The sequence below is a fragment of the Hemiscyllium ocellatum genome, chromosome 1 (assembly GCF_020745735.1).
Source record: "Hemiscyllium ocellatum isolate sHemOce1 chromosome 1, sHemOce1.pat.X.cur, whole genome shotgun sequence".
NCBI lineage: Eukaryota > Metazoa > Chordata > Chondrichthyes > Orectolobiformes > Hemiscylliidae > Hemiscyllium > Hemiscyllium ocellatum.
Window position 1 is genome coordinate 10,909,986 of NC_083401.1, and position 14,210 is coordinate 10,924,195.

General features: G+C 45.4%; 1 protein-coding gene across 2 annotated transcripts in view; it reads right to left on the reverse strand.

Annotated features, from left to right (window-relative positions):
• Positions 1-14,210, reverse strand: part of LOC132822415 (rab11 family-interacting protein 1-like) — a 116,593-nt gene that overhangs the window by 36,780 nt on the left and 65,603 nt on the right. Inside the window, exon 3 of one of the 2 annotated variants that reach the window (XM_060835871.1) lies at positions 10,718-11,354. In XM_060835871.1, the coding sequence (XP_060691854.1) occupies positions 10,718-11,354 (637 nt within the window). Of the gene's footprint in view, positions 1-10,717; positions 11,358-14,210 lie in introns of both variants that reach the window. The other variant, XM_060835818.1, reaches the window with a different exon arrangement.

Genomic DNA, 14,210 nt, shown 5'->3' on the forward strand with positions numbered 1-14,210 from the left:
AGTAAGGGAATTAATTTACAACTTCCAGTATGCGCACCAGAAAGATTCCTTAGCAGGATTGGAAACAACAATGAAACACAACTGACTCACAGAAGACTCACAAACCATCAGACAGACAGTCGCACCAACATTAAGCAGGAAAAAGGAAGGAAACACTAAATACACAAGAAAGAAATGCACTAGAAAGGCTAAAAAAAATTTAAACATTGTGTGCATATAGGATAACAATATTTTATTTTTTTTAGCCTTTCTAGTGCATTTCTTTCTTGTGTATTTAGTGTTTCCTTCCTTTTTCCTGCTTAATGTTGGTGCGACTGTCTGTCTGATGGTTTGTGAGTCTTCTGTGAGTCAGTTGTGTTTCATTGTTGTTTCCAATCCTGCTAAGGAATCTTTCTGGTGTGCATACTGGAAGTTGTAATTTAATCCTCTTACTAAGCTGGCTTTTAAAATGTCTGTTAAGGGCTAGTCAGAAAAGTTTTTATTTAAATCCATGCATCTGTGTTGTCAATGTTGTTATTTTGTGTAAGTTTGTCTAAATTTTTCTGCAGAGTGGAATAGCAGAGCAAAACTGCCGCAGAATGCTTAGAGAAATAATGGTTGATGCCTACAACAAACTCTAAATACAACCGGGAAATTTTGCACCAAAGATCTTTACTCAGTAATGCAACAGACTGTGAATGAACAGACACAGTACAACAGACCATTGACATTAGACAGCGATAAACACAGAAAATGAAACAACTAGACCTGCAGAAACCATGAGATAAACTTATCTGACCGATCCTCAACAGACATTGAAAAAGTCATCTTAGTAAGAGGATTAAATTACAATTTCCAGGATGCAAACAAGAAAGATTTCTCAGCAGCATTAGAAACAACATGAAAAGACAACCAACTCCCTGCAGACCAAGGGCGCTTGACAGTCATTTTAAATCAAAGAGACTATGTTGAGAAAGCAAACACACTACTTGCAGATACCAACACTTACCAACAAGTGTCGATAGACCCGACCTCACAACTAGAGAATTGAATCACAGCTCGACACAAAAAAACTTCAGAAATCTGGAGAAATAAATAAGACCAACTTCCAAAAAATGAAATCGGATGGATCCAAAACACCACGCTTCTATGGATTACCCAAAATTCACAAACCAGGAGCCCCCCTCAGACCCATTGTCTTGCTACCTTGAACACCAACTTACAAATTGGCCAAGGATCTACATCAAAGACTAAAACACTTAGTAGAAGACACAAGCCACTCGATCCACTCCACCCAAGAATTCATGTAGACCAAAGACACCAAGATAGAAGGGGATGAAAAAATGGTCTCCTTTGACGTAACTGCCCTGTTCACATCCATCAACATTAACCTGGCCAAGGAAACACTGACTACACTATTAGAAGAACCAAAGACACATACACCAAACTTCACCAGCAAGGACAACATCATCAAGCAAGTGGACCTATGCCTTACCATACACTCCACCTTCAACAAGAAAACCAACAAACTAACGGAACACCCTTGTGATCTCCAATATCAGGGTTCTTAGTAGAGGCAGTAATGCAAGACACGAACAAACAGCTCTGCCAACCATCCAACCCAAACTTTGGGTCCGCTCCATGGATGACACCTTTGTCATCACTAAACAAATTAGAGTAAACCTTCAAGACCATCAATAATACCCTTACTGGCATAAAATTCACTGAAGAGGATGAAAACAACAAACTGCCATTCCTAGATTTCACAGTAGAGCGAACAGCCAATGGGGAATTTCAAACCAGCGTCTACAGGAAAACAACACATACTGACCAAATATTGAACTACAGAAGCAGTCATCCCAACATCCACAAACAAAGCTGCATTAGAACGTTATTTCAACGAGCCACCAAACACTGCAGCATAGAGAAACTACAAAGAGCAGAGGAAATCACCTATACCGTGTGTTCAAAAAGAACAGGTACCCTATGAACACAGTCCTTCAATTTCTCAGCAACAAACCCAAACAAGCCAACAAAACAACCAGAAACCCTAGCCACTCTCCCCTACATCAAAGACATCTCGTAAATGACTGCCAGACTACTCAGACCTCTTGGCATCATAGGTAGCCCACAAACCCACCAACACATTAAAACAGCAGCTAATGAACTTGGAAGACCCTATACAAAGAACAAGCAAGACTGTGGGCGACACGGTGGTTAGCACTGCTGCCTAACAGCGCCAGAGACCCGGGTTCAATTCCCACCTCAGGCGACTGACTGTGTGGAGTTTGCACATTCTCCCCATGTCTGTATGGGTTTCCTCCGGATGCTCCGGTTTCCTTCCACAGTCCAAAAATGTGCAGGTTAGGTGAATTAGCCATGCTAAATTGCCCGTAGTGTTAGGTGAAGGGGTAAATGTAGGGGAATGGGTCTGCGTGGGTTGCGCTTCAGACTTGTTCGGCTGAAGGACCCGTTTCCACACAGTAAGTAATCTAATCTGTAATGTCATTTACAAAATACCTTGCAAATTTTGTTACAAACACTATATTGGACAAACAGAAAACTAGCCACCAGGCTATATGAACCAGCCACAAAAGGCATGACCCACTCTCACTAGTATCTCACTGGACACCACTTCGACTGGACAACACATCCATCTTAGGACAGCCAAACAGAGATACGCACGAGAATTCCTAGTAGCATGGCATTCCAACTGGAACTCTATCAACAAACTTGGATCACATTTACCACCCCTTGAGAAAAAGAACAGGAAATGATATCACCATAGGGAATGATATCAACACAGGAAATGACATCACCCACCAAAAGTAACTCAAACACCAATGGCTACACCACCAATGCTTCATCTGGAGGCTTACTGAAGAGGTTACCTAGTATGGTGACAAAACGTCTGAAAACGAACCTTCCAGCTCAGTGAGCGAACCTCAACCTGAGCTACAAATCTTCTCAAAACTCGTTAAGGGAAAAATCGCAGAGTTTTTCTTAAATGTGAGAGCTTGAAGCCAGGTGGCCGTCTTCATAAGTCACTGCCTGCTGCACCTGGTTACTGACTTTTCACTCAGAAGTCAAATGGTATGGCAGTTTTTATCAAAGAGGACTTCAGTACTGGGGCAAAGTTTTCAACTGTAGAGAACATTGGTCAGATCACAACCGGAGTACTATTGGACAGTTCTGGTTCCCTTGCCTAAGGAAAGATGTATGTCATGAAGTGATTGCGCTGAGGGTTCACGAGACTAATTCATGAGATTATCCCCTAAGTCATGATTTCGAGAAGCCCGTGTTGGACTGGGGTGTACAAAGTTAAAAATCACACAACACCAGGTTATAGTCAAACAGAATAAACCTATTGGATTATAATGTGGTTGTGTGTGATTTTTAACTTTATCCTATAAGGAGATACTTGAGGAGAATGGGCCTGTATTTACTGCTGTTTGGAAATATGAGACAATCTTATACAAACTTACGAAGTTCCTCACAGCTTCCGGAGCCCGGATTTGATTACAGCCACGAGCGACTGTGAAGTTTGCACATTCTCCCAGTGTTCGCTGGGTTTCCTCCTGGTGCTTCGGTTTTCCCAACAGTCCAAAGATGTGCAGGTTGGGTGAATTAGCCATAGGAAATGTAGGGTTACAGGAATAGAGTAGGGGGTGGGTCTGAGTAGACTGCTCTTTGGAGGTTTGGTGAGGACTCGATGGGCCAAACAGGCTGCTTCCATGAACTCTATTATGTGAATGGACAGAGCACATGGATATGGGACATTTCCCCTCACTGAGTAGTCCAGACGAGGTTTAGGGGGAGCAGAATGAAAAAAAAAGCAAGCCATTTAGGACTGAGAAGAGGCAGAATTTTTCATTCAGAAGGTGATGAATTTTATGAATTCTCTAGCCAAAGGGCTCTCCAGGGTCAGTTATTGACTGGATTCAAAATGGAGACTGATAGATTCTTAGTTACCAATAAAATGAAGCGATATGTGGATAGCATGGGAATATGGCAATACAGAAAATGATCATCCATTATCTGGTCTGGCAGAGCAAGCCCAAGCAGTTGAATGGCCTTCTCCTGTTCCTATGTTCCTTACAATAATGTAGTTCCAAAGATATTCATTTAATGTGTTAGCCAGTCCATGTGGGATTTCCCTTTGGGTCGTTAATAAACCCAACTTTTTCCCTAGTTAATCTCAAACCTTTCTTTATTCATAAAAAGTTTAAGGTTCATGTCGTTTGTTGATCTTTTCTGGTAACCTCTCTTTTACTCCTGTATTAGCATTTTCAATTTCCTCCCATACTTTCCATAATCTTTCAGATTGTTAACTGAAACTTGCTGAAAATGTGTTGCTGGAAAAGCGCAGCAGGTCAGGCAGCATCCAAGGAGCAGGAGAATCGACGTTTCGGGCATGAGCCCTTCTTCAGGAATGAGGAAGGTGTGCAAAGCAGGCTAAGATAAAAGGTAGGGAGGAGGGACTTGGGGGAGGGGTGTTGGAAATGCGATAGATGGAAGGAGGTTAAGGTGAGAGTGAGAAGGTGAGGGTAATAGGCTGGAGTGGGGGGTGGGGGATGGGGTGGGAAGAGGTCAGGAAGAAGTTTGCAGGTTAAGAAGGTGGTGCTGGGTTCGAGGGTTGAGACTAAGACAAGGTGGGGGGAGGGGAAATGAGGAAACTGGAGAAATCTGAGTTCATCCCTTGTGTTTGGAGGGTTCCTAGGCAGATGAGGCACTCTTCCTCCAGCCATTGTGTTGCTATGGTCTGGCGATGGAGGAGTCTGAGGACCTGCATGTCCTTGGTGGAGTGGGAGGGGGAGTTGAAGTGTTGAGCCAGGGGTGATTGGGTTGGTTGGTCTGGGTGTCCCAAAGGTGTTCTCTGAAACGTTCCGCAAGTAGGCGGCCTGTCTCCCCAATATACAGGCGGCCACATCGGGTGCAGTGGATGCAGTAAATGGTGTGTGTGGAGGTGCAGGTGAATTTGTGGCGGATATGGAAGGATCCCTTGGGGCCTTGGAGGGAAGTAAGGGGGGAGGTGTGGGCGCAAGTTTTGCATTTCTTGCGGTTGCTTTAGATTTCGCTGCTCGTTGGATGCTGCCTGAACTGCTATGCCCTTCCAGCACCACTGATCCAGAATCTGGTTTCCAGCATCTGCAGTCATTGTTTTTACATCCTTGGACTCCTCCATCACCAGACCACAGCAACACAACAGCTGGAGGAAGAGCACCTCATCTTCCACCTAGGAACCCTCCAACCACAAGGGATGAACTCAGATTTCTCCAGTGTCCTCATTTCCCCTCCCCCCAACTTGTCTCAGTCCCAACCCTCGAACTCAGCACCACCTTCCTAACCTGCAATCTTCTTCCTGACCTCTCCGCCCCCACCCCCACTCCAGCCTATCACCCTCACCTTAACCTCCTTCCACCTATTGCATTTCCAACGCCCCTCCCTCATGTACCTCCTCCCTACCTTTTATCTTAACCTGCTTGGCATTCCTGAAGAAGGGCTCATGCCTGAAACATCGATTCTCCTGCTCCTTGGATGCTGCCTGACCTGTTGCGCTTTTCCAGCAACACATTTTCAGCTCTGATCTCCAGCATCTGCAGACCTCACTTTCTCCTAACTGAAACTTGCTCCAAACATTGTCATAAATCTCCTTTTCCAATTTTAAATTAACTGTTACACCCTTCACTGTTGTTTCTCACAACTGCACAGAAGGTAGCAGTCTTGGATGCTCTACCTTTCCCTTCAGAGGGATTTGACTGATCCATCCCCAACTCTCCCATCCCTGAAAGCCCTCCACTACTGCACAGTTCAATTCCCTCACCAGCTGATATTGCCATGATGGTCCCAGCTTGTCAAGCTCACTCTTCCCTGAGGCATGGTGACCCTCTGGTTAAACTCAGCAACAGTCATTTTTCTTGAATGAGACCAGTTCTCTGGAACTACAGCAAATTTACCTTTACATTATTGGTTTACAGGATGCCTTGCTGTAACTGTACAGGGCCTTAGTGCGACCACATCTGGAGTACTCAGGGCAGTTTTTCCTCTCCTTATCTGGGGAAGCATGTTCTGGCTATAGAAGAAGTGCATAAAAGCTTTACCAGACTGCTTCTTGGGATGGCATTATCATATGAAGAGAGACCAGATGGGTTGGGACTGCATTCACTAAATTTGGATGAAGAGCAAAATTTCATAGAAACCAATAGAACTAGACATGGTAAACACAAGAAGGGTGTTCCTGATGACTAGTGAGTCCAGAATTAGGGATCACAGTTAAATGTTATGGCCCAAGCCATGAAGTGAAAAATGTTCATCCAGAGAGAATGGTGAGCAATGAGTGAGGTGATGGTTGTGATTACCACCTCACTAGAGAGGACGAAAAGGACAACCAACTCCCATTCCTAGACATGATGGTACAGAGAACACCGAACGGAGAATTCACCACAAAGGTATACAGGAAAGCCACACACACAGACCAAGTCCTGAACTACGAAAGCAACCACCCCAACACACACAAATGAAGTTGCATCAAGACCCTGTCCAAAAGGGCCACAACACACTGTAGCACACCAGAACGGCAAAAACAGGAAGAAGAACACTTATATAATGTATTCACCAAAAATGGATATCCCTGCAACTTCATCAACAGATACCTAAGGGAAAGACAATGGAATGAGGACATGCCACAACCCAAAGGACTAGCCACGTTACCATACATCAAGAACATTTCTGAACTGACAGCCAGACTACTACGACCACTAGGACTCATAACAGCACACAAACCAACAGCCACCCTCAGACAACAACTCACCAGGACAAAGGACCTGATACCCAGCATGAACAAAACCAACATAGTGTACAAAATCCCATGCAAGGAGTGCACAAAACACTACATAGGACAAACAGGAAGACAGCTAACGATCCGTATCCATAAACACCAACTAGCCGCGAAATGACACGACCAGGTATCCTAAGTAGCCACAAACGCAGATGACAAGCAACATCAGTTCGATTGGGATAACACTACTATTATAGGCAAAGCCAAACAGAGAACAGCCAGGGTATTCCTAGAAGCATGGCAATCATCCACAGATTCTATCAACATGGACCTGGACCGAATATACCGGCCACTGCAGCGTACAGCTGGAACTGACAACCGGAAGGGCCAAAGACAAACCACTACAAATGGCGGAGGCAAGATCACAGAAGCGCTTCACAGGAGGCTCCCAAGCACTGAGGATGTCACCAAGACAGGAGACGAAACGTCTGAACACAAATTCCCAGCTTGGCGAACAGAACCACAACAACGAGCACCCGAGCTACAAATCTTCTCACAAAGGTTCTGATTACTGCAGGTCAGTCATCTCAAATCGAGGATGTGACTGCAAAGATTCCTCAGACTAGTGTCCTAGGCCTAACCATCTTCAGCTGCTTCACCAATGACCTTCCCTCCATCCTAAGGTCAGAAGTGGGGATGTTTGGCAATGATTGCAATGTTCAGCACCACTTGCAACTCCTCAGAAACTAAAACTGTCCACGTTCAAATGAACAAGATGTGAACAAACCAGGATTGGGCTGACAAGTGGCAAGGAACATCCACACCGCACAGGTGCCAGGCTATGACCATCACTAACAAAAGACAACCTAACAACCTTGACATTCAATGGTGTTACCATCACTGAATTCCCCAACTATCAACATCTTTAGGTTTACCATAGACTAGAAAACCAGCTGGACTCACCACATAAACACTGTGGCTGTAAGAGCAGGTCAGAGTCTAGGAATATTGTGGCGAGTAACTCACCTCATGACTCCCCAAAGCCTGTCCACCATTAAGGCCCAAGTCAGGAGTGTGATGTAATACTCACAACTTACCTGGATGGGTGCAGACCCACCAACACTCATGAAGCTTGACACCATCCAGAACAAAGCAGCCCACTTGATTGGCACCAAATCCACAAGCATTCACACCTTCAATCACTGACGCTTAGTAACAGCAGAAGTTCAAAAATCCCCTTAGCACCTTCTGAAACCAAAACCACCACCATCTAGAAGGACAAGTGCAATAGATACATGGGAACACCACCCCCTGCAAGTTCCCCTCCAAGCCATTCACCATCCTGACTTGGAAATATATCGCCATCCCTTCACTGTCGCTAGGTCAAAACCTTGGAATTCCCTCCCTCAGGGCATTGTGGGGCAACCCACAGCAGGTGGACTGCAGCAGTTCAGGAAAGCAGCTCACCTCCTCCTCAAAGACAATAAATGCTGGCCTAGCCAGTGATGCCCACATTCCACAAATCAATATAAAAATTAATCATCAATTTATTTGATATTTTCTAGATTCTTTTTGTTAGTACTCCAAACCAAAGGTGTTTTTGCCAATTTAGCTGGGTAATTTTTGTCAATATTAGACCACCCAGAACAAGGTCTGATATTTGTTTCCCTCCTTGGTGAGCAGTAAGAAAGCTGTATTGCACATGGGGAAGGTATTGGCCTAGTGGTAATGTGGTGAAATATAATTTCAATGAAATAAAAATGTTTGAATGACAACCATTTCACTTCTGATGAAATCCATCTGGTTCATTAATGTCTTCTCAGGAAGGAGGTCTGTTGACCTTACCCGCTGTGGCCTACAGACCCACAACTACTGCCTCAGGGCAATTTGGATTTGTCATCCCATGAACAAATATAAAAATGTCAAATTCTTCTCCTTTCCTCCGTCAGCACTGTACTTTCTCGGTCTGTGTTAGATGAATTAAAGCCTCTAATCTTACTGCTCTAGTTTTGTTAGAGACCTTTGAAGTTGACCGACAAATTGTGCTCATCTTTCTCACTACTGGGAATCGTTACTGAGTTCCCAGGAATGTAACAATTCCCCCTTGATTCCTTACCACAAGTCAATCAGACCTAGAATTAATGAAACAGGGCCCAGTTTAACGCATACAAAAGGAATCTGTACATATTTTAACTTCTGTGGGTTTCTACTGGGTGCACGGATTTCTTCCCACAGTCTAAAGGTGTGCAGGTTAGGTGGATTGGCCATGTTAAATTGTCTGTAAGGTTACAAGGATAGGATAGGGGAATGCGCCTGGGTGGAATAGTCTTGAGGGTTGGTATGGACTCGATAGGCTGAATGGCCTCTGACTGTATTGTAGGGATTCTGTGATTCTATGGGGACAAGATGAAATGCTTTAATTTCTTGTCTTCTTTCAGCAATGTTTAATGTCTACACTACTAGGCAATTACTTATTTGGTTTTCAATTTGTTTTTCTATAGCAGGTACAATATCAAAGTGCAGGAACATATTCAAAGTGGATCAGAGATGTACCTTGAGGCAGGCACATCGGCTACTAAAGTCAGTGAATGTGGGATGTGTATGACCCTGAGATGTTGGTGCCCAGTGTCCAATGCAGAGGTCGTTTGGAGCAAACTTCGAACTGAAATTGTAAGGTACCCAATCTGACGTCCATGTCAAGAATTCTTGGCACCTCAGCAACAAATACTGGCCAAAGCAGTAATGGCAATATGCCCTTGAAATGGTTTTTAAAAAGTAGAATGTTCCCTAATACAAAAAAAACAAACACAGCGGATGCTGAAAATCTGCAACAAAAACAAAGTGCTGGAGAAACTCAGCAAGTCTGGCAATATCTGCGGAGACCAAAAATATTAAGTCTGTTTCTCCACAGACACTGACAGATCCGAGTTTCCCCAGCACTTTCTCAGCACTGCACTGGAGTGTTAGCCTGGATTTCATGCTCAAGCCTATACAGCAGGACTCAAATCCATAAAATTCTGACTCAGAAGCATGTGACCTCCTTACTGAGCCACTCAGAAATAGGTTTCAGAGCTAATTATTTAGTTGAGAGGTTTTTGCTCAAGACTAATCAGTGACAACCAGCACACTGGAATTAAGAGGCTCGAATCTGTATGCAATACTTTGTCGGAACTGTTGTTACCGAGGTATGTTCTTCATCAGATCTGTTTAAAGATAAGAACTAGCAGTAGACAATTTGGCCATCGGGTTTGCTCCACCAATAATATCATGGCTGAGCTGATTGTAGCCTTGAGTCCCATTTTCTACCTGTCCTCCATTATCCTTGACTCATTGTTAGCCAATTCATTTTCTGAACACAGCCTCAAGCATCAATGATTCAGCCTCTACTGTTCTCTGGGGAACAGAAACCCACACATTCAGAAAATCTCTGTCAAGTTGGTCTTAAATGGATGACTATTTATTTTGAAACCATGATCCCTGTTCTGAGTAAAACATCCTCAATCCTGTTGAGCCCACTCAGATTCTTATTAAGACCATTACTCATCCTTCTAAAATCCAACAAACATTGGCTCAAACTGTTGAAGATTTCCCCACAGGGAAACAGCTTTATCTCTGGAATCAGCTGACTGAACCTCCTTTGAACTGCTTCCAATGCAGAATATCCCTTCTAACAAGAGACCAAAACTGACAGCAAACATTACCTTTTTTTTAAAAAAAGGATCACAGAAGTGTAGGCTGGAATGAAAGTGACACAACATAAGGTGCAGGTATGTCCTAACGGCAATTTTAATTACGGAGGACTGATAAATATTGGAAATTGATTGAACGTCCTGTGATATAGTTGACTTTCTCAGTCCGAACAGAGTGAAGGTCAACCTCACCACCGGACAACCATTGAAGAGCTATCTAAAGTACCTCTTATCCAACCCATTTCTCCAGAACTTTAATAACCTCACTGACCTTGGTTTGGGATTCGCATCCTTCACGAACCAGCCACTGCCTTTACTCTTTTCCGCCAAAGAACTGCATTTCCTCACTGGTGATGGAGTCCGGGATCTCTTGCTTTTGGAATCTTTGCTCTCACTTCCAAAGGGGAAAATGCTGGCCTTCTTAGTCTCATCTGGGATGTTCTTTGTTGGCTCGACGGTGGAGATAATGGGAGCTGCAGCATGAATGGGCTTGGGACTCCATGTGCTTTTGACTTCCTCCTTCTTCTGACTGTCTCCAGTCAGGACGGGAGCACCTTCTTCATCAGCCACTCTGATGACTGGAGGGATCAGCCTGGCCTCCATCTTTGTTGTGTCCCTGGATGTCGCCTCAGGCTCATCCAGGGAAGATGGCCAAGGAGGGGGCTCTTTCTTGCTTGCAATATCCTGGGAGGAATGGGACAGGGACGTCAATTCTGGGAATAAATTAGAAGGTGATTTAGAGGCAGGCTCCTCACTGTAGATGTGGCTCCCATTGATGCAGAGCGATGACCTGGACAATGGGCTTGTCTTCGGTGCAAGGCCTTCGATGTTGGGTACATTCGTCTGGCCAACTTCGTCACTAAGAGCCCTCTTGTGCGTCATTTTCTTAGGTAAGGACGGATTGTCATCTACTGACCAGGAAAGAGAAACAAAAATGCAACAACTCAATTTGTATTCAGACAGTAATCCTAGAGCTCATGTTTTATTTCAGTCGGGCAAAACACACTGAACCTCACCATGTACCAGAACACAACCAATTATACCACACCATACTACAGAACACTGCAAGAGGCTAGACAATAAATTGAGAGTCCTAGTTCACAATTTTGCATCATCATCAGCTATGGGTGAGCTCCCAGAAGAGTGCAGGGTAGCGAATGTTATGCCCTCATTCAAGAAGGGTTGCAAAGAAAAACGTTGGAGCTAGAGACGAGTAAACTTGATACCTGTGGTAGGTAAGTTACTTGAGAAGGTTCTGAGTGATAAGATATCCATGCATTTGGAAAGACAGGGTTTGATTAGGACTAGTCAGCAAGGCTTTAGGCATGGGAGATCATGCCTCACAAATTTGTTCGAGTTCTTTGGGGACATGACCAGGAAGGTTGACGAGCGCAGGGCAGTAGACATAGTCAATATGGATTTCAGTTAAGGCCTTTGATAAGGTTCTACGTGGTAGGCTGCTCTGAAAGGTTAGATCACATGGAATCCAAGGGGAACTGGTAAATTGGATACATAATTGACTTGATGGTAGGAAGCAGAGGGTCATAGTGAAAGGATGCTTGTCGGACTGGCGGCCTGAGATGAGTGGAATACCTCAGAGGTCAGTGCTGAGCCCATTGCTGTTTGATATCTATATCAATGGTTTGGATGAGAATGTACAAGGCATGATGACTAAGTTTGCAGATGACACGAAAATGGTAGGTATCATTGGATAGTGAGGAAGCTTATCAGAAATCGCAGCAGAACCTGGATCAGCTGGGGAAATGGGCCGAGAAACTGCAGGCAGAGTTTAATATAGATAAGTGTGAGGTCTTGCATTTTGGAAAATCACATCAAGGTAGGAGTTTCATGACGAATGGTAAGACCTTAAGGAATGCAGTGGAACAGAGGGACTTTGGAGTCATAGGTAGAATGGGCAGTGAAGGCGGCTTGTGGTACACTGGCCTTCATCAATCAGGGCGGTAAAAACAATGACTGCAGATTCTGGAAACCAGATTCTGGATTAGTGGTGCTGGAAGAGCACAGCAGTTCAGGCAGCATCCAATGTGCAGTGAAATCGACGTTTCGGGCAAAGGCCCTTCATCAGGAATAAAGGCAGAGAGCCTGAAGTGTAGAGAGATAAGCTAGGGGGTGGGGGTGGAGAGAAAGTAGCATAGAGTATAATAGGTGAGTGGGGGAGGGGATGAAGGTGATAGGTCGGGGGCAGGGGAGGGTGGAGTGGATAGGTGGAAAAGAAGATAGGCAGGTAGGACAAGTCATGGGAACAGTGTTGAGCTGGAAGTTTGGAACTAGGGTAAGGTGGGGGAAGGGGAAATGAGGAAACTGTTGAAGTCCACATTGATGCCCTGGGGTTGAAGTGTTCCGAGGCGGAAGATGAGGCTTTCTTCCTCCAGGTGTCTGGTGGTGAGGGAGCGGCGGTGAAGGAGGCCCAGGACCTCCATGTCCTTGACAAAGTGAGAGGGGGATTTGAAATGTTGGGCTACAGGACGGTGTGGTTGATTGGTGCGGGTGTCCCGGAGATGTTCCCTAAAGTGCTCTGCTAGGAGGCGCCCGGTCTCCCCAATGTAGAGGAGACCGCATCGGGAGCAACGGATACATAAATGATATTAGTGGATGCGCAGGTAAAACTTTGATGGATGTGGAAGGCTCCTTTAGGGCCTTGGATAGAGGTGAGGGAGGAGGCGTGGGCGCAGGTTTTACAGTTCCTGCGGTGGCAGGGGAAGGTGCCAGGATGGGAGGGTGTTTTGTAGGTGGGGTGTGGACCTGACCAGGTAGTCACAGAGGGAACTGTCTTTGTGGAAGGTGGAAAGGGATGGGGAAGGAAATATATCCCTGGTGGTGGGGTCTTTTTGGAGGTGGCGGAAATGTTGGCAGATGATTTGGTTTATGCGAAGGTTGGTAGGGTAGAAGGTGAGCACCAGGGGTGTTCTGTCCTTGTTACGGTTGGAGGGGTGAGGTCTGAGGGCAGAGGTGCGGGCTGTGGACGAGATGCGTTGGAGGGCATCTTTAACCACGTGGGAAGGGGAAATTGCAGTCTCTAAAGAAGGACGCCATCTGGTGTGTTCTGTGGTGGAACTGGTCCTCCTGGGAGCAGATATGGCGGAGGCGGAGGAATTGGGAATACAGGATGGCATTTTTGCAAGAGGTAGGGTGGGAAGAGGTGTAATCCAGGTAGCTGTGGGAGTCGGTGGGTTTGTAAAAAATGTCAGTGTCAAGTCGGTCGTCATTAATGGAGATGGAGAGGTCCAGGAAGGGGAGGGAGGTGTCAGAGATGGTCCAGGTAAATTCAAGGTCAGGGTGGAATGTGTTGGTGAAGTTGATGAATTGCTCAACCTCCTCGCAGGAGCACGAGGTGGCACCAATGCAGTCATCAATGTAGCGGACGAAGACGTGGGGAGTGGTGCCGGTGTAATTATGGAAGATGGACTGTTCTACGTAGCCAACAAAGAGACAGTATAGCTGGGGCCCATACGTGTGCCCATGGCTACCCCTTTGGTCTTTCCACATCCCGCACCTCTGCCCTCAGACCCCACCCCTCCAACTGTAACAAGGACAGAACGCCCCTGGTGCTCATCTACCAACCTTCGCATAAACCAAATCATCTGCCGACATTTCTGCCACCTCCAAAAAGACCCTACCACCAGAGATATATTTACTTCCCCACGCCTTTCTGCCTTCCGCAAAGACCGTTCTCTCCGTGACTACCTGGTCAGGTCCACGCCCCCCTACGACCCACCCTCCCATCCTAGCACCTTCCCCTGCCA